Source organism: Tyto alba, unplaced genomic scaffold (assembly GCF_018691265.1).
Source record: "Tyto alba isolate M040663 unplaced genomic scaffold, T.alba_DEE_v4.0 Super-Scaffold_7, whole genome shotgun sequence".
Classification (NCBI taxonomy): Eukaryota; Metazoa; Chordata; class Aves; order Strigiformes; family Tytonidae; genus Tyto; species Tyto alba.
In genome coordinates, this window is record NW_024881328.1 from 12910646 (window position 1) to 12935757 (window position 25112).

A 25112-nucleotide genomic window follows, 5' to 3' on the forward strand; every position below is an offset into this window, starting at 1 on the left:
ACAATGTCTGCAGAGGAAACCAGTTTCCATCATCATCTACTTCTCTGCCAGCTTTGATATAGCCAAAAATCAATCCAAGTGACACATATATACATTCCCTCACAGAAGGCTGCATTCTCTCCTACACCTCTCTCTCTTTCTAAGACATATCCTTATTCATCTTATACCCATGTGTGTGTGAGTCTTCCATGAGGCACTGTGAAAGAAGGGGTCTACGTATTTTCCAGGGTCTGAAAAGTTACTTCCTAGCAAAATCTGACAATTCACAAATGAGACAAGTTCTTAGACCCAGCTATTGGCCCAGATACTGAATACAAGAGAGCAGACCACTATGAACAACCTCAGATATTAAAGAAAAATATGCAAGAAAGAATGTGATTAAATCTCTACAAGCCCAAATAGCAGACTCTGAGGTAATCAAACCTCAATCAGCATGATATATACCTTGTGGAAATACGTCAAACTTCTCCTGAAAACTCTTCCTGAAACTCAATGTAAACAGTGACACCTTATTCAAAGACAAATATGGCATTCTGGGTGTTGGATAGACTCATTCCAACCTTAAAGAGGGCTTACTTTATAAATGCAGCATGAAATGGGCTCTGCTTCTCCTAAATCCCACAGAAAAATCCAACAATTATGAATGGCCTTGTGCAACTCCAACTAAAATAATGCATGTTGTTCAAGAGAGTAGTCATCTTTTGTACATTCATCTTCATAAATCTAATAATTCAAGTATCTGGTAAAATCAGCAGGGAAGCACTCACTGTTTCTCTAAATGCTAAGTTTCTATAAGCAGATGGGAAGTCCTGGGAATTTTCAGGAAATTTTCACCCCCAATTTGGCCTGGTGTATCTTGTTTCTCATCTCACAAAATTTCAGCAAGTTCTAATATTACAGTCAAACTAGTATCTTCAAAAGCCCTGTTTTTAGCACCTAGTAATATCAGGTAATGAAGAACAGTTATGCTCATTAACTTTTCATTGTGAAACAGGATTTTTATCGGTGCCATAAAAACAAGTAAACAAAACCCCAACCGTCTTCTATTACACTGACAGTTAGACTTGTTCATTATACCTGCTAATCAGCAATTAGTTTAACACCAGCAACACTGGAACGGAATAACAGCACCAGATGCTATGACAAAGGAAGTTTTCATTCCTTAAAAATGCATCTTTAGAAATAGCAGGAAGGGAAGGTGTCTCAGAGAAAACAAGGCTCTCTGCCAACATATAAACTGAAGAAACAATGCAACGAAAATTTCTTCATGTGCACAACAGCCCAAATTAAAAACTAAGCCGTACTTCAGACATTCATAATAGCTTCCCTGCCTATCAGTGGAGGTGAAAAGGTAAGTATAAAACCAGGTTTTGTCTTGTTTATAAAGTCTACAAGAGTCCTTACACCCAAAACACGAATAGCTACATTTATCAATCATTGACTTAAAAGAGAGAAGGATTACTTTTGACCTCTTCTGGTGTCCAGAGTTCAGAAAGCTGCACCGAATGCTAATACAAGCAAACTTCTCAGTGCTAAACAAAGGCTGTTTGATGTTCTAGATTTTTTAAATATTCATGGTGTAAATATTTCCTAAAATTCTTGTATGCTTCAATCCAGTCCTCCTCTTTATCTTTTCCCCAATGTCTGGATTCCCGAAACAAAAGCAGACCGTGTTCATGAATGCATTATTCTTTGTCCCAAAGCGGGTGAGGGCAGAGATTTAACTGCAAAGCACATCACCTCCAACACCAATCTTTGAGGCTGCACAACAAGGTATCTTCAAGGTCTTCATCTCAGACACGTCTGAGACACACATGAAGAATATAATATTGTTCCTGTTCACTTTGGATTACAATTTCATTCTCTTAACTTTTCCTGGTTGTATTATGCCTAATTTTCTTAACTAATACCACCTATTTAAACAGACAAGAAAATATATAGCTCCTTTCTTCTTGGTCATAACCTGACATTAAATAACTTACTGATACACGTCACATTTTGGTATGAAGTGCCCAAAGAAAGCTGCCTTGAGCAACACTTCAACATTTCATAGGACAGCAAAGCTGCAAATCCCCAAATCCAACAACACAAACAGCATGGTAACCTCCCTGACATTAAAACTTGTTCTTTTTTTTTTTTAGCATTTCACTGAACCCGAACATTATTCCAGGTCACACATAAAAAACTATCTATATCTATCTATTTGTACATTACGAGACATCATAAATAAATGTCATATAATCGTAAAAAAAAGAAAAAACAAACAAAACAGTGTAACTCATGGTGGTACTACATGGTTGCTATTCTATTTTCTATGTGTTTGGGGTTTGCTAGTTGATTCACCAACTTCAGGAGTATACAACGGTTCTCTTAAACACAAATTTAGATCAAGAAGGTTCTATCCAGTACAAAACCACTTAACCCACAAACCCAGAATAATAAACAAAACCCCTGGTCTTATTCATTTAAGCTAATCATACTGATTTATTATTTTCCTGTCACCAGTTGTTTATCTCAGGTTTGAACTAATTATTCATCCATTTCTAAAAGTATATAAAAAGAAGAACAATAGTCCAACAAGCACAAGTCGCTCCATTTACTCACCAATCGACTTCCTTTCAACCTTTTCCAGAGTTCAAACACAGCGTCCAAAAATCTTGGGTTAATTGGCAGAACTTTTTGAATAATTACTAAAAAGAAATGCTGTCCACATAGATCTCTTTCAAGGGATAATTAAACAGAAATCATAAATGAAAAAATGTTAAAGTATTTATAGCACTAGACAGAGGGCCACAGGTGCCATAAAGCTGATCCCCAGAAACAGAGTTTCCAGGCTACATTTTAATTAAGAAAACATTCACATATATGTCAATGTGAAACAAAACATTCCAAAATTTAGTATCTTACATATTCTAAATCTAGTTTGCTAATATGCAATAGCATCAATATTATTTATTTAGCCTATCCCGTACTGCCTCACAAAGGCAAAACTGATTTTGGAAGTGAAGAGTTTGCATGATATGCAGAACACATACTCTATACATTCCTTCCATTAACATAATTTTGAATGAAGCTTCTTTATGCCACCAGTCAAATTCCCCAAACTTGGTGTCCCTAGATACATTTCACCACATAGATATGACCCATTTTCCTCTTCTAGTCACATATTCTCTTGTGTCCTTCTTTTTTTTTAAAAAAAAAAAAAAAAAAAAAAAAAAAAGCACCCCATCCAGACAGCTTCTTCTTTTGGAGAACAGCTTTACATTCCTGAGAGTGAATAACTGTTGGAACAAGACTGCCTCTAAATGTTCCAGAACTTGTCACACATTGTAATCAGGGGACTTTCCCTGTGGTTGTCGCAGTCGAATTTGTAAGGTAGAAAATGCTCCCACAGTCACATGAAAGAAGAGCTGCCATAGGTTGCGCAGTTCATACAGATACATGTTACACAGGCAAATTAACCCAAAAGTCAGAAAGGATTTGGCATTTCTCCAGCCTGTGTAGTATACAAACAGGTAACACTGTTAGGAAATAAAAAAGAAATCAGATTACCACATGGAAAATAACTTCCACTGCAGAAACACCACCTAGTCATTGAGAAATTACAAATCAAAACCAAGTAAAAGTCAAAATCAAACATGTAAGAACAGTATCAATTTAGCAGTCATGGAAGGGTGAAAAGTACCCGACATCAATACAAGGTTACATTTTGCTTTCATTAAACCCTCACTGAGAACAATTCTCTTATAATATTTGATTACGACCTGCAGTAATAATGAGTGGCCCATGACAAAGGGAAGTGGATGTTCCCAGCAATCTCTGGTCAAAATATACTCTGTTCCACCCAAGAAACAGAGAAGGAACGAGAGGAAGTCTTAAGTCTTCTTCAAGGCAAAGCAATGGGAAGGACAGGGAAAATGCCAGGGCCCTACAGCCAGGAACACTCAGCACAAGGCAATCCCGTAGATACCAAGCCAGTGTCCTGCTCAGGTTAATGCAGAGGATTAACTGGTAGATGTGGAGAGGCCCACAAATACCCACCGCCTTTCTTCAGCTGGTGCCCCATGGATCACATCTGGAGAGAAATACACAGTTCTACTGTAATTCTACCACGTTTTAAGGGTCAGCTTTTGCACACCGTGGTGTAACACAGAATGTCAGGACTGCCCACAGTTCCCTAACCCTGCCTTCTTCCTACTGCAACTGGCAACCTGGTCAAGTCTCTTGCCTCAGTTTTCATCTCTAAGACATACCTTTTACGTAGACATTATTTTTACTTCTGCTATTGTTCAAACTACTTCCTTGACTTCTACAAAAAAAAAAAAGCTGTTTGCTCCTCCTGTGGATTCTAGACATTTCTGTCTGCTGACCGAAGTTTTTGCTGTGCTTCTAGGTAAGTAACAATGTAATTTGGGTTTACTTTGTATTCTACATCTGTTCCCAGTGGATACAGAACCATGCTCACATACATGTTTAACAGCATACATCATCAGATTATCTAAGTATCATTTCTGTTCTTCTTGGGCATTTGCCATGTTTTATCAGTCAGAGAAATTCTACTTTTTTTTTTATTTTATTTTTTCATGTTTTTTAATTTTTCAAAAAAGGGCCAAAGCATTGTACATTTGCAACTGAACAATGCAATTTACAGAGGTTACTTTATATTCAATTCAAAACAGCCACTTTCTTACAAAGCATGCATTTCCACTGTAAGGGTGGCTGAGATTAATAAAACTACTTGTAATTTCTGGATATCTAAATAACTTCAGAGATGTGAGTACTGACAGTATCAGTAAGATTTGTACATCCTTCCTCCAAAGCAAAGTAAAACTAGAGATAAGTAATACGCGTGTTTCAGAATCTAGATGGAATTCCTCTGAACTTGCCTGGCCATTCTGAGCGGAGCAAATGCAACCTACTTGTGCTGACAGTTTTACAAATCATATCTAAAAAAGCAATTAATTGATACTAGTATCTCAGCCGTAAGAACTCAGATAATTTCCTAGCATTGTCGCCTCCACTGACAACACATGAAAAAGTGTAACTGCTTCCAAGATTAAAGTAAGAGTCAGGATATGCCTCATCAAAATGATTAATAAATATGAAGGGTTTAAAAACCAAAAATATTAGAGAAGTTAAGAAACATTATTGCAACATGATATTGAATAACTGTGAAATTTACTGAAGGTTTGTTTTAAATTAATTCTGAGATTTATCTTTCCATTAGTCTAGATTCGAGGTGCTAGAAGATTTGCCACTTACAAAACAGAACACCAGTCAAAAGGCCATAACACTGTCATTTTAACACCTTACTGTAACAAGTGCTGCTATGAAATTCCCAAGGGTTTTTTTTTTCTTCTGTTAAAGGGAAGCATTAGCCTGGCAACTACTAAGCATGCTTTTATGTAGAAGATTCCTCTGTGCTACTTCAGATAATATTTTAATTTTTTTTTGTTTTTTTTAAATAAATGTTAAGAAATGACTGAAGGCTTAGCTCCCGACACTCTGCAATTCAGGTACAATTGAGACAGTTGTTACTGTGGTACATTTTCTTCTTCAGAAGAAACTAGAAACCATGGAGGAACAACAGACATGTCAGCAAGCTTAAAACACCATATTCCATGTAAATCTCAGTTTTTGCCTGCACACCTAGGTTACAAATATTTTCTTGGAAACTAGAAACACACTGCTGTGTTTCTCTTGATGAACACCAGAGGGTGTACAGCAAGAGTCTCAACAGATACGGTTTGAATACTAAGAAAAAGCCTACATTCCAAGCTGCACAGATTCCTTCTTTAAAACAGCTCTGTTCAAGTCAGACAGTGGGGGAAAGACATATATCCTTATGTCTCAATGCACAGATATGAATGCTTTATAAAGAAAGAGGCTTCTAATTCAGGAGAGGAGGAAAGAATGTGTATTTTTCACACAAAAAAAAAGAATGGACCAGCTCTGCCTTAACTGATAAGGAACAGACTGTTGGCATGGAAAAATAACACCAATCTGAAGAACTACTTAAGGCAGAAGCTGATGAAAAGTCAACAAGTGGTGAAGAATGCAAGTTTTAGTGCGACATTTTGCTAGAAATAAATTCTAGAGAATGAAGATGACAGGTAACCTGGACAAAAGGCTGACTGATAAAAAGTCTGATGTAAAAGCAAAATCCTGAGACATGATTTTATTTTATGGTCTGACACTGTACTAGACATGGTCACGTGGAAACAAGTAGAAACTGCATACTGCACAAGTGCAAGAGATTAAAAGTCAAAAGAATTATAATAACAGCAATTGAGCATGGCTCAATATCATCATGGCTAAACATAACAGCAGTGTCACTGAATGACAAATGCCAATGGGCACCAGAATACCTTGCTACAAATTATATAGGAAAGTCAAATTCAGATGCAGAAATGGAAAAACTACAGCCATGAAATGCAACATGACATATCAGACAGGAGAAAGGAAACATAGTGGAAAGTGGCTGAAAGCTTTGAAAAGGAAGGAGATGCACAATATTGTACAAAGTGAGGAAAATTCTGGGGTGTAGTGCCTAGGTATTACTGTATTTACTTCAAATCATCCCAAAGGAAAGAAGCAGTCAGGCATTTGTTCAGATGGTTAAATTTACTTGAACTATGAAACTACTACTTTAAGGAAATTATATAATCTCCACTGCTTGTGACTTTAGAGATAAATTGTAAGCTCCAGACAGAAAAGTACACCAAATCTCTTAATCAGCTAACTGGAGGAAAATGCCAGCAAACAGAAGATCTTTGTATCAATCTACTGTATGACAGCTTATGATTAATGAAATAAAACAGGGCATAAATTATTTTCATAATCGCCCTATTCAAGTATCTGTGACATTTAAGAAAACATGATGACATTTATGCATGACCAGGTAATGTTTCTAAACTCTAGTGAATTATACAAGAAGAAGCACACACCTGGTACAAACAGGCTGCTGTTCCAAGAAAAAATGCAATAACATAGCTGAAATCTTCACCTTCATTCTGTGAAAATAAAACAAAAAGGCATGTTTTACAATGTTTCAGTGAAATACCAGACGTTTACAGTATGAAAGTTATTAATTATTGTATGTTAAAATCGTCTCACAGAGATTTATAGTAATTCCTATACTACACTAAACCAAAAGAGTTAGCACTAATCATCACTTATATGCCTGGAAAACAAACACCGTGATCTGGAATCTGACCAAAATGTTTATTCAGAACAGACAACTAATGCTGAGATTTTCAAAAGCCCTAAAGGAAGTCCAGCTCTAACACTGCATACTTACCTTTTCCCAATGCCTTTAAAAATTCAAGTCTAAACGCTCTACCTTTAATATCAACTTTGTAGAATTGTGCCCTCCTCCAGCTTCACAAAATGGAAACGAGATAAAAGGATAAGACACAAACTGGCCACTAGAGAGTGGTAAAATTCTACACAGAGAATAACACAGGCAGCTCTGCCCTCACTGCAGGGAGAACAAACAAAAGCACGTGAATTTATCAGAGCGATTATTGGAAAATTAAGTTCTCCTGAAGGAAAAGATGGGAAAATTTACTTGAAGTGATAGATCTTTCTATTATGTGTTTAAAAACCAAAGCAAAACTTACTCAAATGGGTTGTTATATTTTCTATAGAGCTAAGCAGAATAAATTTACTTGCTCAGTGATTCTTCTAACTGCATTTCAAAACATCTGGGACAAACAAAAACATTCCCAGAAAAAGAATGGGTAGTCATGCCAATATTCTTCCTTGAAAGTAAATATAATTTTGAGAAGGTGGTCCATTCAAAACTACACCTTGTTTCTGCTCATAGTATGTTCAGTGTGAAGCATTTCCATCTACAGTGTTGACTAGAAAAAAGTTCGTGTGTCTGCACACAAAACTTACCTACACAATGCAGCATGCTCCTAAACCTAAATCTCTGTCTCGGTGCCACTGCACATTTGCTGGAGTATAGCTACAGGCTGTTAGGTTTGTCAACACCCTAATAAAAACACTAATTATAAAGGAAACACTAATTCAGAGAAGCTTTTGAATGACTTCTCAAAAGAACTTCCGTTAGTCATGTTTTGGATTATTTCTCCCTAAACCTTGTGGATTTTTTCATAATACAGTAAATTAAGAAAAATTTTAATGGATTTTTAGTGTGCCTCACTGTCAGAAATTAAGAAAAACATAGCTTCTATCTGTACTGCCATCTATTATCTCCAGATGTAATAACATATATAATAAAATTAATTGGCTGCCCTATCATCACTCAAATAGGTTAATCTACCATTGGTTCAGAAAGGTAATCTCAAACATTACTGCTTTATGAAATCCTTACATGTATCAATAATTATGTAAGACAACTGGAATACAGATCATTATCTTTACCTTACTTCCCTAAAAAAATTCATTAAGTATCAGAAGCATTGCAGTTATAAAGTCCAGATATGTTTGAATAAGATGATTATCTATTAGCCAAGCAGAAAGATTCTCATTTTCTTTCAAAAATTTTCACTGGGTTTTTAGTTTGTACCTCCATCACCACAACAGTAGAGCCATTTAATGTTAAGTAAGTTTTTTTTGTGGTAACGCACATGAACTTTCTGTACGTGCTTGCAAGCACTACCAGCATATTTACTTGAATTGCTTGAAATCATTAACCACTATTATTTTCATTGTAGCAATGAGAGTACAACTAGCAGGAGAAACGGAATAGAAAGAAACTGAAAGGCTATAGAGAGGATCGGAGCAGAGTTCAGAAACAAGTAAATGTTTGTTGTGGAGGTTGTTTGGTGAGGGGGGTGATCTTGGGGGGGAGGGGGGTTAGAAGAAATTACTTCACAGTTTCCCTTAAATTGATCTGTTCAGCACACAAAAAAAATAAGCATTGTACTTAAGAATATGTATTAAAAACAAACAAAAACTAAGAAAGGTTTCTAAAAAAACAATTTTACAAAACCTGTTTAAAGATCCCTGCTCTGTGGACCTTCCCAAAAAATTGGCCAGATTTTCAAAGCTGTTCATCATTTCTCTCAAGTGTTTTTAAATAACATCTATTAAAATTAAACGTCTCATACCCTGGCATAAATTTAGAAAACAGAACATTATGTTCACATACTCGCTGCTACCAATGTACTTTGGGAAGGAGTCGGCCACCCACCTCCTACTGCTTTTGAAACTCACAGCCTCAATGAATGATGCATCACACTCAAGAAGGATGCACGGATCACAAACAATATTGGTTTCATAAACAGAGGTCTGACCTCACAGACAATATTTCTGAAAATAAAACTGCCAAGACTTAGTTCACATAACAAGCATCTTCTAAGGTGATATTATGATTACTGTGATGCATAACTCATAATTCATAAGCATGTACAATACCTGGAGAAGACTTTCTATGGCATGAAAGCCACGAATTAAATTCAAAGCCCCACATAAGAGACTAAGCACAAATGAGACAATCCCTGGCAGAGTCACAGGTTCCAGACGCTGATGGGGAGCTGCAAAGAAGAAGATCAAAAAGAAATATCAAAGGTCAAAGCAATGTCTTTAGAAATTTAGTAAGATAGTAATCTCATTTTTCAGTGGTTTCTATCTCAAGAAGAGATCACTGAAGCAAACCACAGTATGTCAGACTTTTTTCTAAAAGAAACATTTTAAATATTTCAATACAAGTTTTAACAAAAAGCATACTTTCCTTCAATTCACATATATAATTGTCTTATTATACTTAGTCTTTAACTCAATACATTCAGTTTATTCAGTATGGTACTGAAATCTTCTCAGACATGCCAGGAAATCAATGGCAAATGATGCACTTGCTAGTGAAATTTGTCCACAATTACAAGCCAGCTAATAAGTCATGTACTTAAGAGCTTCTCTCACAACCTCCACTTTTCTTTAACAATAATGCAGAGCTACTGAGACTGATTTAGCTTGTTTGCTGAATGGAACACTATGAGGCAAAGCTATTACAACTCCCTACCTTAAAAAATACAGCCAGTGAGTGCTATCAAAGACACAAATAAAAAGACAGTTCTGAAACTAAGCTAGTATCTATATTACAACCTTATACAGACCTTCCAAAGAATGCTTAGAAATCTCTTATAAAGCACATTAAAATTAAAACACCCTTTTTTTTTCCATGCACACCCACTCTTTTAGGCTTTTCTGGGGTCACAAGTACGTAACAGCTGTGTATGTTCCTCATTACTGTGCCTTTCCATAATTAGTAACAGAAAGCAAATATGAAAAAACAATGCAAAACTCTTAACAGTCTAGGCAACACTGGGAAAACAATAGGACTACCGAGCCATACTTAAATCATTCTGTTCAAATCAACGAACTGTAAAGATGTGAACAATGAGGTTAATGAACTGTAACATTAATAGAGAGAGGGGTGTCAATCCCAGTTGTTTGCATTACACAGATCCAGGAAAAAAGCTTTCCAAACAGTTTATGGAGCTAGAGAACCTAAAGAAAAAATGACAAAAGCTAGTTCACATTGATAAGCAGACAGGGCTGTCTAATTACAAGTGTGTAATAACTTAAAAATAAAACACAAAATTAGTTCAGTTAACTCATTTGTGCTGAACTTAATAGTATAATCTGTTGTGGTTTTTTTAAACAAAAGCACAATCTGTGTTTAACTTTCAGAGCTTATTGCTTTTCTAACTGTAGTGCATATTACCGGAATACTACCAGCAATCACTCAGTTAAGGTTAGATATGCTATTTGAATACCGAACCATTATTTTTCAGTGACTCTTAACTGGTTTTTTTGTTCTGTTTTTTTTTTTTTAAACCATCTTATCTAGAGAGTGGCAAAAAAGCTGAAGGTGTACGCGACTTCTTTTAGCCAAAAGTAATTGCATTTCATTAACTGGCAGATAAAATTAGTTCACTGCTCTCCCTGCACAGCTCTCCAGCCACTCTTCTTTTCCTTATGTATCAGGGTAACTTTAAAACATCATGTATTAAAAGAGTATTTAAAACACTTCTTTGAGAACCATGGGGGGCAATAAAGAGTCTTGTCAGCTAAATCAAGACAGTCTATGAAGGATTATAAGATACTAAGCTTTTTCTCTTATTAAAGTATGAAAACAAATCCAAAAAAAATAAAAGATATTGCATACCATTAGTGAAGTCATTAAGTCTCCAGGGCTTAATAAATTTTACTGTTACAATCAAAGCAACAAGAGTCATTTAAATACACAAAAATAAAATCAAATCAGAAGAATGAAGGAGTGTCAGAGAAGGCAGGGTAAAGGACAGTTAACCTTGAGTCGATGCACCCATATATCTTAAAAATATGATGACTGCCATATCAAAAACTGTCTAACACAAGCCAAGGATCAAATAAAGCACAATTTCTGAAAGTAAATGTTGGCATTTCAATAAAAATGTAGGAAATACACAACGTGAGAAAATGTACTACTTGTAAGGATGTTTATTTAAAAAATAAATACACAATCAGGCAAAAATTTACCTTTGATTTGAAAACTGTCCTTTCATTAAAAAAAAAAAGCTCAGAAAACAGTAAACTTATCCTAACCTAAAACATCACACATCAGCATGCTGTCACCCTATTTCTAATGCCTGCCAACACCTACATTCACCTTTGAAGCAAAATTCTATTCATAATCTGCACGCTTTATGCTTCACATATTAATAATTACCCCTATTCCTCACTACACAGCACAACTTTCACTAAAGAAAAAAGGGCTCCTATTTTCAATTACTTTAACAATATAAGAAGCCTAGGCACTAGACCTTGGATACATACTGAATTACAAGTATAAGCAAGTAACAGACAGTGCTTCATCAGCATAGCCAAAACTAATGCATCAAATTCTGCTGCTTTGTGTAACAAAACAAGATTTGCATCTACCTAACTTCCTACGTGTGCATGCTATGCAACTTAACATACTTAATACACTTATAGTAAGTCATATTTTTTAACAGGACAGCATATTCAGGAAATTACACTACGCTAACCATATCTTTTTGTGAGAATTTGTCCTTAGAGCAAAGGAGAAACTTTGAAGTCTAGCCAACTGAGTGGGTAGCAAACATCCAAAGTTCTTTTCAAGGGTGGAGAGAAGCAGTGAATGTAAAGAATTAAAAAACTACTAGCAGACTTGCTAAAAAAGACAGTTATTCAATAGCATCTAAATCTGAAGAGCTGAAGAAGGAGCAAAGTGCAAACCTCTCATAACGTACAGCCCTTTGATGGTGAGTTTCTACAGCAATTCAAGGAAAGAAGTGGATAACTGAACAGAGAGATCTATGGAATTCAGAGGAAGAAGAAAGTTGAAAGTAACTGAAAGAGTAACAAAACAAAAAAACAGAAGAAAGTTGACATGGAAAGAAAAGACAACGACAGAACTGCTTCTATAAGACACGTTGTGGAGAGGTAGGCGAAAAAAAAGTTGGAAGATCATCTGCCAATTATTGTTTAATTTCACTTCATAGTAAAAAGGGAAATGGTCCTTATGCATTTTAATTTAGGTCCATACGATCTTCCAACACTTTTACTCAGAAGAGCGATAAAAATCTCATCTCCCACTACATGGACAACTTTAAAAATACAGCCAATTTTGACACAGGCTGAATTCTCTCATGCTTATTATTATTTCTTTCTCCAATTGAAGAAAGTTTGAATCCAGACAATTGTCAAGAGTTAACCAGTTGCCACTTCTGTCACCATAACTTTTTCCAAAAGCCAGGATTACACTAGAACATTGTGAGGTAACAATGATGTATGCATCAGAAGTGGCAAAAGAATGGTATCACAGCATTATATACCTTTGAAAACAGCCGACACATGTAAGTAGTAGATGATTAAAAGTATATACAGTGCTGTTTAAGATTCCACTCTTCTAAACAATTCAAACATCTTCCCACTTCTCCTTTATTAATTTTCCAGAATCTGTAGCTAATACTGTTAAATTGCAAATACAGAGATTGTAAGCTACTTCTACAGTCTCACAGTACCTAGAATTCTCAGGATCATGGTGCCAGCAGTACAAATAAGGCACCCTAGTGATTCTGTTTGTTTTTCATCTTCAGTAGAAAGTAGTTTTCAATCTTCCAGAGGAATCCTTATGAGTAAGCAAAGTAATTGGGATATCTTTGCCACTGTATTATCCCATTAATATACGTATATATATAAACTGCACAAAACTAAGCTGATTCTATTCTACTACAAAACTGGAAGAAGTGTTTAGATTTACAATTGTAATTTTCATCTGGACACTGTGAAGTGAATGGCATTAGTGTATGTATGTCTGCCCAGGATAACCAGCCTTATAGACAGAGATACTTCTGGAAAAAAAGGGGAAGATATTAACTAACTAAAACAAACACTTCCTTTTGTTCTATTTATGATTTTCCTCCACTAAACTTGGAAGACTGAAATCAGCTAATGTCAGTTTCATGTGTGGAGTCCATGTATTAGCGCAGGGACTTGGCAAGTTTTAAGTTTTCTGTCCTGCTGGGAAAATCGAAAGTTTGGCCTCAAAACTGATCCAGAGCATTCACTTAATAGCACAAACCTTTAACCCAGTTCTACCACACAATTCCGTATCTACCTCCCACATGAAAAAAATTAGTTTTAAAAAATTAATGACTACTTAAATGAATGTGGCAAGTATAAACAAAAATACTATTATTAACATTGCATACAAGGCACTTATTTTAGAAAGTACAACTTTTAGCCAGCAAAGCTCTTTGGATTTTCACCATCACAGATGCTTCCTAAATTGATGCTTCTCCCTTCTGCTGCTCTAACTGCTGACACTATGCTCTTAGCTTATGGCATCATTGGATCTTATGGGGCAGAAATAATAAAAATTGTCATAAATCTTAAAAGGTCAGAAAAAGAAAGATCAACTTGGTAAGCAATCATCTTCATTTGCTTATATTCATGCATTTTTTTTTCCCTTCAATAAAGCAGTCCATTGAATAGACCCATTTCTCTCTGAGTGCCATGGGAAGATACGCACTTTGAGCATAGCTAAAGTACACATAAGGTCATGGCAGCTTTATACTTTAAGAACATCACTGTGAAAAACCTTTTTTTAAAGAAAAAAGTATCAAAGATTAATTCTACTACCCTGCATCTGTCTCATTTAAGGATACAAAAACAAAAGTCTGAAACTTACCTGCAGATATCTTACCAGTACCCTTATATTCTGCCGCAGATAAATGTGAGAACCCATTAGCTGAACCAAGTTCTGACACGGAAATTTGGTAAGGTGGTCTCAGTTTGATTTCTGTCTGCATGTCAGCAAGATTCATCTTTGTTGACAAAGAACGTGTGTTGTTATATCTCTGTTTGGTCCTCTGAATGAAGTTATCTGTGTAAAATTTAAAATAAAAAGGTATATCCTTATGGACTTTTGTTAATTAAATAATCCAAGACCATGTAGCTTTATGTATCACATACTTCACAAATTGAAATGTGTTGTTTGAAATGCTTGTATTTATCTTGGATTTCGGAATACTATTTCTGTTTTGTGAGGGTTATTCTGTTTTCATGGGCTATTTAATTCTTCATAAAAAAAAAAAAAAGCTCTAGAAATCTAATTACTTAGTAACTGTAAATAAACAAATGACTTTTCACTGCATGAGACTGGAGGCATTACTAATACAATGGATTTACTGCACTTACTCTAGCTTTTCCATTACTTCAGTAAATATCCTTATGAAAAAACTAACTCCTGCATTCAAGTATAAACCCACCTGAGTATGAAACATGCTTGCAAAATATTCAGGCAGAGAAAATTAATACCGTATTACACAGATATAAAGACTGTAATAGACCTGCATTCCAACTTAGTAATCAGTTGAACAAAGGTGTTGGTGGAAAACAAAAGAAGAACATTCAGAGCAATCTTCATCAGGAAGACAACAATGTTATACAGAAATTGTTAAAACTTGCCTGGCTGAGTTATAGACAGGAATTAACCAAATGGAATATCTTTCCCTATATTTCTAAAACTGCAGTACTTTTTGCTTTAATGTGTTTTATAAGAATATTTAAGATAACCTCCTAGCATACAGTATTAAAGTGACAGATATTAATGGAATCCATAACAGCTGTTACCTGGTATATATGAGGTTAGTTGTATTTGGAACTTGCATGACAGAAGAGTAAATGGTTCACTACATCATAAGATAAATAAACATCTCTCCCTTTCATGCACTGAACAAAAATTACAACACAGCTAAGAGCAAACATGAAATTGTAATCTTTTACTTTAGAAATGTATGAAGCTCAATGCCTTTACAGGTTAAGTATTTCAACAGGTATGAAGTCAAACAGCTCCTAGTATTATTAACTAGGAGAAGATGAACTCCAGATTTGGTCACACAAGGCTTAAACCAGGACCTACTGGAATGAACAGAAGGATTATAAACAACTTTGGATAAAACCCTAGTAGCCTAATTTAATGCCCATAAAAATATTTCTTTATTGACTCTAACGGGATTTAAATCAGATTCTAAATCCACCTGAAATACAGATATAAACTGCCCTGGACATTTTTGTTTTGTGTGTGTTAAGTTGCACATCTATTTAAATACTCATTTGTCTTAGTATGAGAATCAAGATAAAAAAAGTCAGATCCTTACCAAACTCTATAAAGCAGTATGGTCTGACAGCAGTATTTGTCTTCATCATATTGTAGGTAGTGATGAACTCTTTCTGAAGCTCATCCAGGAAGCAGAAAGCCAGGACACCGGGATAATTTTCAGTGCACAACATCATATAGCTTACTCCCAGAGAACTTATAAAGCTATAATTGAGACAACAAATTCAAAATTTCAAATTTAAATCCAGGTAATTGGCTGCTTCAGTAGCCTGATTTCATATTCTATAATCAGAAAAGCAAAAACTGCTCTGGGGTAGGAAAGGAATTAATGCTTATTGAAAAGTCCAATACCATTCTAGAAGAAAACCAATTTACTCTTAGGCAATGTTTTACTTTAGTATCACATTGTACAATCATATGAGAAGCTGTGTCACATGTGCATGTATCTGTGTGTGCGTATACATATGCACACACTCTCACATACATAGAACAGAAAATAACATAAAACTTTTGGGATACAGAAACACAGCATGTTTGTCCCATAATTTCTTTTCATTCATCTCAAATGCAGAATATGTGATGTGGTGCATCTCCAAAATGCAAAAACTTATCTTCAGACTGGGGGAGGGAGGGGAGTTCCATAGAATATGGGATTTATCATTCTCCAAATATAGTTGCAAGGATGACCAGAGATAGAAAATATTAAATTAAAAAGGGAAGTTTTCAATATACATATTCCTATTGCATTTAGGCAAATCATTAAATAGAGTTCACACTTCCATGACACATTCAATTTTTTTAAAAATCTCAAGGGGTAATTTACACTATTAAAAGTAATCAAACACAAAAGTAATAAAAAATGTCCTGACTTAGCCTTATGTCTTATTCTTAAGTTTCTTTTAAATTGATCAGTTTACAAGGCAACTATAGCTGAGGTTTTTTTAAAAAACAAGAAAAAAAAAAAATCAACTAGAAGAATTTAGTCCATGCTGGGTTTAAGCTTGATAATTGCTGGAAACTCACATATACCAATGGGAGATGGAGAAGGCTGAGTACTTTCTACCACTGTAAGTTCCACATGTTTGCTAGGGGGTTGGATGAAATTACTCACCTCATTTAAAACAGCATATCTAAACTAGAATCAGAATTTAGCCGAGCTAAAGTGCAACTGAATTACCAACTACACACAGCTGTACCTAGTTACCAATACTAAAGAGAAAGGTCACATATAAAGCAAAATTCTGAGTAAACAATAGATTCAGAGAATTACTTCATGATAATCCAAGTTTCACACTGCAAACAGAAGAAAAAAGAACATCATCTTAATTATTACTTAATCAGTGCTGTCATGCAGGTAGACTATCAAACTGACTAATTAAAAAAAATTTAGGAATAGCTATTAAAAAAAGTCAAAACACAAAAGCATGAAAACAGAAAACACTGTTGTGAAAGTGCTGGTTGGAGCAGTAGGACAGGTAGGCTCCATTCAACCATTCAAGACTTTACCACATACTGCCTTCACAGAGAAAAAACCTTCCCACCTTTCCCACTGCCTCACTCCCTGTGTGCCATATGAAATAATTATCGAGTTATGCTTGGGTTTTAGGGTGTGTTTTCTCTGAAGTCAACAGAAATCCTGAAGGTACAATAAAAGGGCCTAATTCTATAACGTCCTAACCACAAGTTTTCAGAAATATTGAGTTATGAAAATATTTGAGTACTTTTTAAAATTTCTGTAGACTAAAAGGAGAAAACGAATACTAGTTGAACTAGCATGACAAAGAACAAGTCTGCTTATTTTCATGTAAGAAATAACCTTGAAATTTAAAGAAATATTTCTAGTAGGTCAAAAACTTCAGTATTTATAAAAATACTGTCTGTTTCAAACTAAAACTTCCAAAGTTTGAGTAGGTTTCAAATCTTTCTACAATTTCTCAGTTTTAAATTTCTGATATGTAAATACTGCCAGGAATTAATCTTGGTTTGATTAATCATTTCTAATGTGAACTGTTACCTTTTTAACTTAGACACAACCCAGAATGTTGCAAATATATAAAAGTCAAGTCTTACTTTATATTATACTGCCCAGTTTTCAGAGTACATCTATCAGGAAGCTGAGAAAGTTTCTTTGAGAGCATTTTAAAATATTTTCTACATTCTTGCATCCCCGTGCTCTGGTCATAATCAGTAGATGCAGACAGTGGGAGTCCATCCCTCACACGGACCACAGAGGCAGATAAAATCATAGACATTGCCAACAGAGTTAACAACAACCTACAACAAAACACAAATCAGGAAGAATCAGAATTAAGCTAAAAGCTAAAAACAAGAGTCAACTGCAATTAATCAAATTTCCCAAATTGTATGTTGGGCTCAGGCTTAAAATGGGCCACAGGGAGGATTTTCAACTATAACTCAGATTAGAGGTCTAACTGAATAGGACCTATGAGTCTACATGAACCGAAAAGCAGCAGCACATCTGACATCAATGTCACGTTTTCAAGTATTTTTATCTGAACTGCCATAAATCCTCATCTAGAGATACATGTGGAGATTGAAGCACTATTACTTAGCTTTATGCTACTGTAGCTCTTGCACCCTTCAAGCTGTGAGTCTTCTTGCTTAGTGAGACAAAAATTACAGTCTGTGTTACTTCAGTACCCTGACAAACAGAGACTTACACAATTTATGTACTATCAAACAGAAAATCAAGGATCAGGACAGCAAGGAATGTAATCCAGCTCTCCCAAGTCACAACAGAATTTCTTAAACATGAATTATCTTTTTTCTTATTGGGGTCTCCATTTTCTTTAAATCTGCAAAATGTGTCTATCAGACAAACACTGAGCAGGTTGAAATGGTGTCTGCACAGCCTGTGTGTTTTTACAGTATTTAATTTTTAAAGCATAAGAATTAAAGCTTTGTGGAATAGAGTCACTTTAAAAAAAAGAAAAAGTTGTGTATTTAAACATTTCTCAATCAGAAGGAGAAAATTTATAGCAGGCATTTAGCAGTACAAATGCATAGCCTGCAGACAGTCTTTCAAGACTGAAGGCACATTTTTAAAACCTACAAGTTCTTCAAACCTTACGCTGTATCAAAATATCCAAAAGTTTAGGAAGACAAGCATTAAAAGGATTACCTATCTGATATGTATCAGTACACAAATTTGTCCTCATACATGTGGGCGAACTGCTAGAATTTATATGAAGCCAAAAGCAAACACTTCCTCAACTCTTAACACTGATCTGCAGACTCCTACCATGTAATACACCTATCATTTAAGAGACTATGAAAAAAATAGATTTTTGCCTCCCTCAGATGATGCTACTCAAGTTCCATGCAGTCACAAACTGCAAAAGAAAACAGATTTCTGAATACAGCTGAAATATGCTTTCGTGCGCAATACTGACATGTTTACAGCACCTTTCAAACTATGTCATTAAGGGTGCTTTACATTCTTAGCAAATGAAGGACTGTATTCTGAGAAGTTAGGAATACACATTTTCCCAAAATATCACTGCCTCTTCATAAAAGAGAGGAAATAGCTGTTTTCTCTCTGAACTCCCACCTCCCTTATTTCCCACTACCCAAAGGTTAGATATGCATCAGGATACTTATTGAATAATAGTCAATATTCAGGTCTTTCAAGGCTATTTACTCCTTAAAAAGGGACACTTAATAATGAAAACAATGAAAATGTGTTGTAACCTTCAATCTAAGCAATTCAGCTTCATCAGCAATCAAGCTGCGACCTGCTCTGAGATGCATCACATTAGCTAAACAAATCCCAAATTAATATCCTTGTATTTTACTCATATAGCATATCAGACTTTCAAAGTCATAACAGCAGCAGAAGCCACTGCTGCCTGTAGCCTGCTGAATACCTTTGGGCTTTTATCAGGTGCACTTGTTACTTCAGCACTTCACTACAGAATTCCCTATAGTACAAAGTGCTTTGATCAGCTGGATGCAAAATCAGAAAACAAAACAACTTTAGGACTTGCTCTAGATTAGCCTGCTGGAGTGAAGCATTCTAGAAATTAAACCTTTTACCTATCTCTTCTATTTGAGCTCATACACATGCTCTCAGCAGTACAATTTACTTGGAATGCACATGGCACCTATTTTCTTAACTATGCTGCTAATCATATAACCACAGCAGCAGCTCAAGAGCATGACAAAATTGCAGAGGCGCTTTAACCTGTAATGGTTCTCCAACAATAAACACCTCAACCACTTGGAACTCAATCCTGAAAGGGATTTCTGGGAGCTATGTCGATATAAACATTAAACAAAGGTATGATTGCTAGCAAAATTTAACATTCTCATCATTAACACTAACTTACTTGTGCACAATGTAATTTCATGGATCTGCATTTCCTCTGATGAAGCAAAGAATTTCATTAGCACTAAATGCGAAGAAAGGAACACAGCTCCATGTCCTGGTTTAGGAAAAGGTAATGAATAGGACAGCACTGGAGGAGAAACTCAGAATCCTCTAGCCAGCTCTCAGAAGGAAAAATATTGTTCTGTCCACTTTTTAAATGATCTTGACGGTTAAAGTTCATGTTGAGCTATCTGATGAGATAAGAACAAACAGAAAAAGTTAATAAATGTATTCACTGGCTAACAACATTCTTCAGCTCTTTTTGTGAGGGCATGCTTATTGGAAAGGCCTGAACACACCCCAGGGAGATTCCTCAAGAGGTACTCAAGTAAAAAGAAAACTAGAATAATAGAAATATTAAAATGTTTTTATGTTCTTTAAGTGAAGTTGATGAGCTCCCATCACTTCAGTCATTTCAAATGGGAAAATAAGTTGTCTGTCTGCACAGTACATGAGTAACTTGGGGTAATGCAACCTCTGGCTCTGAATCCCATCATTTACCTCATGTACTAAATTTAATTAATCTATAATCTCTGATCAGAAACCTGGACACTTCAAGAACATAATACAACACAACCACATCTGTATTTCCAAAGCATTAAGATTTTTCAATAGTCAATCTAACAATAGTTGCTTTACTCCTACAACTAAGGACAAAGAACATAAGTATCACTAACAACAGCATGTATGCATGGACAACAGACAAGGTAAAGGATAAAGACCCCTTTAGAGGTATTCGTCCAATTTTTATGTCTATTCTATATGTAAATAAATATTTGCATAAATCTAGGAAAAAAAACAACAGTTACTTTCTTCAAGACTCCTACTTACATTTAGAAAAATTAGGCTCCCTAGCAAAATACAAGTCTCCATTAAAACCTGCCAATTCTCTTAATGTACTATGAAATCACGCAAAGTAAAAACTGTGTTTAGATGAACAGTCCTAAGATCACCAGTCAGCCAGGTTTTGTTACCATCATCTTGAAAACCCACCCAGTGCAAGTATGTGCTTTTTCCTCAACTTCCTAAGAGCAGAATCAGAAAGCTATCTGAAAAATGAAGCTAATAAAAGAAAATCACTTTGAGTGTAATATCACATATATGTAAAGAGATGAGTAATATATACTGTAACGGAACATTCAGCCCTACTTGAAAATGTATTAATATAGAAAATAAGTTTACTACATCTTCAAAATGAAAGAGCTACTTTACTCAGCTCTCAAAACAGTAAGGCTCTACAGAAGGATCCAAGTGGTAAATTTGATAGACTTATATGTAGGTAGAGATTGAAGAAAGAACATTAAAGATATGGTAGTGGGTTTAGAACTATCTTTACATGTCTTTTTAAAACATCTATTCGAAACTGCATGAAGTAATTCACCATACCATTAAAAATTTCATAGGTTTCCCTCCAAAAATTCTATATCCCTCAAACACTTGAAGATGACAAAAGACTGCACTTCCACTACGAATGGTCTATAAATCCATTATAGGTCCAAAGAAACGAACAGCGATTGGGTTCGCTGTCTCGTTTTATGACAGAACTGAGGAGCATCAAATCCAAGCAGGAGGTGTTAGGCTCACGGGTGTCACAGATGGTTCTTCACAAAGCATGCAGTTAGCCAGTGGAACTGCCTGTCACAGGATGCTGTCAATGCTAAAATGTTATGTGAATTCAAGAGGCAACTGGAAAAGTTCACTGAAAAACCACAAGGGTTATTAAAAACAAAACACTACCCTTTGCTCAGAGAGACTCTGCTCTCCAAACGATCACCAACAGGGAGAGTACACCACAGAAGTACCACTCCATGCTTGTGCTATTCTTACATCTACTTCTGGCCCACCTTTATTGATTTCCCCTTACACCAGCACTAAACAGCGCTCTCTGCAAATGAGGACTCCCAGACCTCATGGAAAAGGGGAACATGGTGAAAGCTGGCCTCAGACAGAGAAGAATCAAGTTAAATGGTCACTCCCCTGTCACCCCATCCTCCGTAAAGCTGTCCAATTTATCATACACATCAACCTCCACTGCTTTCATAAATAGGAATTATCACATGTGGCTTTAGTTTCATTTCCTTCCGTGGGCAGGAAATCTCAGATGATGGAAACCAGAACCTGTTTTATTGTACTTTTTTTTTTTTTTTTTTAGGACACACTCGATTATCATCTTATTCATTTTTGTGTTATGATGGTACTTGACCCTGAGGCAACATCTAGAAAAGTCCCAAAAAGCGGTATATGTTCCAGTCTTTTGTAACGAACTGGACTTCCAACTTGTGATCTGACAGTAATTGTTTTACATCTATCTGACATCTTCTCATAACTTATTTTTTACAAGTAACTGTTTGAAAGTGAACTGTGAATATGGTTTTGCTCAGGATACTTCAATTTTTTAAAAACAGTCTAGGCTTCACAAAAATTTAAAGAAATTCTAAGTAGATCTCATGTAAAGGCAAGCCTACCCTCCTGCACTTGCTGGCCTTCAGCACCAATTTAATCAAGGCATTTCTTGCCAAGATGTCTGCCTCTCATGATAACCTTCCATAAAATATAAAATTGGAAACCAGTTGCAAGCTGCACTCCTACTTGATGCAGAATGCAGGTATTGTTTCTGTGCTTACCTGAAGCGTATATAACAGTGCTGGACAACTACTGCCACTTTTGAGGGTTGTGACAGCTGCGTTATGCAGGCAGAAGCCTTAATTTTTCCACTCTGCAGCACACTTCAGAAATCCGTATTACAAACTAAAGCACTACAGAAGGACACAACAAATAAAGCCACTTTGACATCATCAGGTATGATCAGGCAAGGAAATAATCCTAGACCAGTAGCCCATATAATCCCTTCCACAAAGCCGAGGGAAAACAGATGCTGGGAACAGAATAAAGATTCTGAAAAACTAAGGGAACGGAACAAGTTAGATTCTAAAGTTTGGGAACGTGACCCTTTCGTCTACCACTTGTGTGTGTGGCGGCTTCGACACCGTCACCTGCACTGTTTGCAATGGCAGCCAGAGCAGGGAGAGGCAACGTGGCTGCTGACTTGAACGTGTTCGCACCGTTTCAGAATGCAAAACCGTACACAAACCCGTTGCTGCCTACATACAGACACGCAGGGGAACGACAGACCCCTGCTAGGACAGGCTTCAGCGGGGAAACGACACGTAGGAGGAGGCCCGAGCTGCCACGGACGGGGTCCTGCCCCCGGCCTGCCGGGCCGAACCGCGAGTGGCAGAGCGGGCAGGGCCGGCCCCCCCCTTCCATCCCTCCCGGCTGCTGAGCAAATGCCGCCGTCCCCGTGGCTGCGGCGGCCCGGCGGCTGGGCGGCGGCCGGGGGAGGCGGAGAAACCGGCGACAGAGTCGCTTCGCTTTCACCGGAGCAGACCCGCGCCCCCGGCTGCCCCTCTCCTCCCCCCTCCCCCAGGTCTGGAGCTGAAAGGGGCGGGCAGGCAATCAGGCGACCACCGGGACGCCGGCCCCGGGAGACCGGGCATACGCAGGGCCCTGCGGCGGCACCTCCCTGCACCCCTCGTCCCCTGAGGCCGGCGGGCGGGCCGGCCCCGGACAGGCCACAGGCCCCAGGCCCCAGGCCCCAGGCCCCGGGCAGGCCGCGTCGCCTGGCAACGGCGGGGCGGGGCGCGAGCTACCTGGCTCACCGGAGCGGAGCGGCGTCGGCACCGGCGCGCGGCCGCGGCGACCGCCAGGCATTGTGGGTACCGTCCGCGTCCGCCCCGCCGGCGGGGGAGCACCCCTCACGTGACGCGGGCGCGGGCGCGCCGGTGCTCGGGGGGGCGGGGCCGGGGGCGGGGCCGGGGGCGGGGCCGGGGGCGGGGCCGGGGCCCGCCTGGAGCGCTGGGGGGTTTCCTGCGCCCTTTCCCGCGGGTGTATCCGCGCGGATGCCAGCGGCCGCGGTGGGCGCGCGCGGAACTTGGCACGTGCTCGGCGCCGAGGTGCGTGCAGCGAGGCCTGTGCTGGGGCAGCGGACGCGGCGGCCGGGGGGGGGGGGGGCGCGCGCAGCGGCGGCGTCGCTGTCGCCAGGAGAAGCGCAGCGAGGGGACCCCAGCTGCTAGGCCAATGCCACTCGGTTCCAGACAAATCAGCTGGGCGTGTCTCAACAATAAGTGACAGTACAAAAATGGAAGTTTAAAAATCTCACTACTAATCCCAAAGTGAGGTCCCTATTTTAAAAGTACTTTCTTTACCAATAGAAGAATAATTTTCTCCCTGGATTGCGCTCCAACTTCACTGTTTTCCTACCGTACCATGCAGTTCTAGTCTGTTGGCTCAAATCTCCAATGAAAGCAGGCTATTTCCTCACCAGCGCATTTAATTTTTTCTACCATCTGTTAGCACTTCACTGTCCAAGTGCTTGTAGCGTGAAGAGTGTTGGGGTAGAGGTAAAACACCTCACGCTGCACTTTTGGGCTCTCCCGACCTTCACTCAGGAGCATCAGGAGGACGGCACTGAAGCACATTAACATTCTCCAACCTCAAGTCTGTCCTCTCTAAGTAGCATAAACTATTTTAAGTGGACACTTACGGCAACCCCAGATACTAGCAGGGTATCATCTCGCTCCCTACCCCTTGGATAGTGTCTCTGCATGCCAGTGACCCAGGTGTGGTAAAATGATCTGTTGGATCTTGCAGCCAGGCATAAGTTGCTATTTTGCTATTGCTGGAGATTAATTTTGCCGTTTCATCCTCCAGGCATTCTCCTCAGTACTTCAAGCCAAGCTGAGGAATTGAGCTCTCCATGTCAAACGAGGCTGCAGCAAGGGGTGCAGGGTTGACGATGGCTCTGGAGTTGAGTAACAGAGGTGGAGGGAAGACTGGCAAAAAGAGAAAAATTGTTTTCAGAGGTGACTTGAGATGAGACAAGGGAGCGCTGAGGCGGGGGGTCAGGAGACATGGGTGGCACGGAGGCGTGGGAGAGGAAGGCAGGCACAGGCGAGCAGAGGGGCCAGTGCAGGAGAGGTCACCTGTAGATGGTCAGCTTTTGTCTGAATGTAAAAGTTCAAGGAAAAAGTGATACCCTGGAGACCACAGGAGAAGACCCCTTTCTGAGCATCCTTCTCGCAGTGAAAGCTGGTTGCTGGGGGCAGCTGCCAAGATGTGCAC

At 38.0% G+C, this 25112-nt stretch overlaps 1 protein-coding gene across 4 annotated transcripts; it reads right to left on the reverse strand.

The window, feature by feature from the left end:
• Positions 1–2460: 2460 nt before the first annotated feature.
• On the reverse strand, positions 2461–23759 carry SEC22A (SEC22 homolog A, vesicle trafficking protein). 4 transcript variants are annotated; one of them, XM_042808494.1, is made up of 9 exons: positions 23651–23759; positions 22616–22747; positions 19951–20182; positions 17672–17875; positions 15642–15805; positions 14171–14365; positions 9388–9506; positions 6948–7013; positions 2461–3521 (listed from the first exon to the last, which is right to left on the reverse strand). In XM_042808494.1, the coding sequence occupies exons 4-9, from the start codon at positions 17851–17853 to the stop codon at positions 3321–3323; spliced, it is 927 nt and encodes a 308-aa protein (XP_042664428.1). In that variant the 5' UTR covers positions 17854–17875; positions 19951–20182; positions 22616–22747; positions 23651–23759; the 3' UTR covers positions 2461–3320. The 4 variants fall into 4 exon arrangements, with proteins under 4 accessions (XP_042664428.1, XP_042664426.1, XP_042664429.1 ...); XM_042808492.1 differs by having other exon boundaries at positions 23642–23759; XM_042808495.1 differs by lacking the exon at positions 22616–22747 and having other exon boundaries at positions 23642–23757.
• Positions 23760–25112: the final 1353 nt, after the last annotated feature.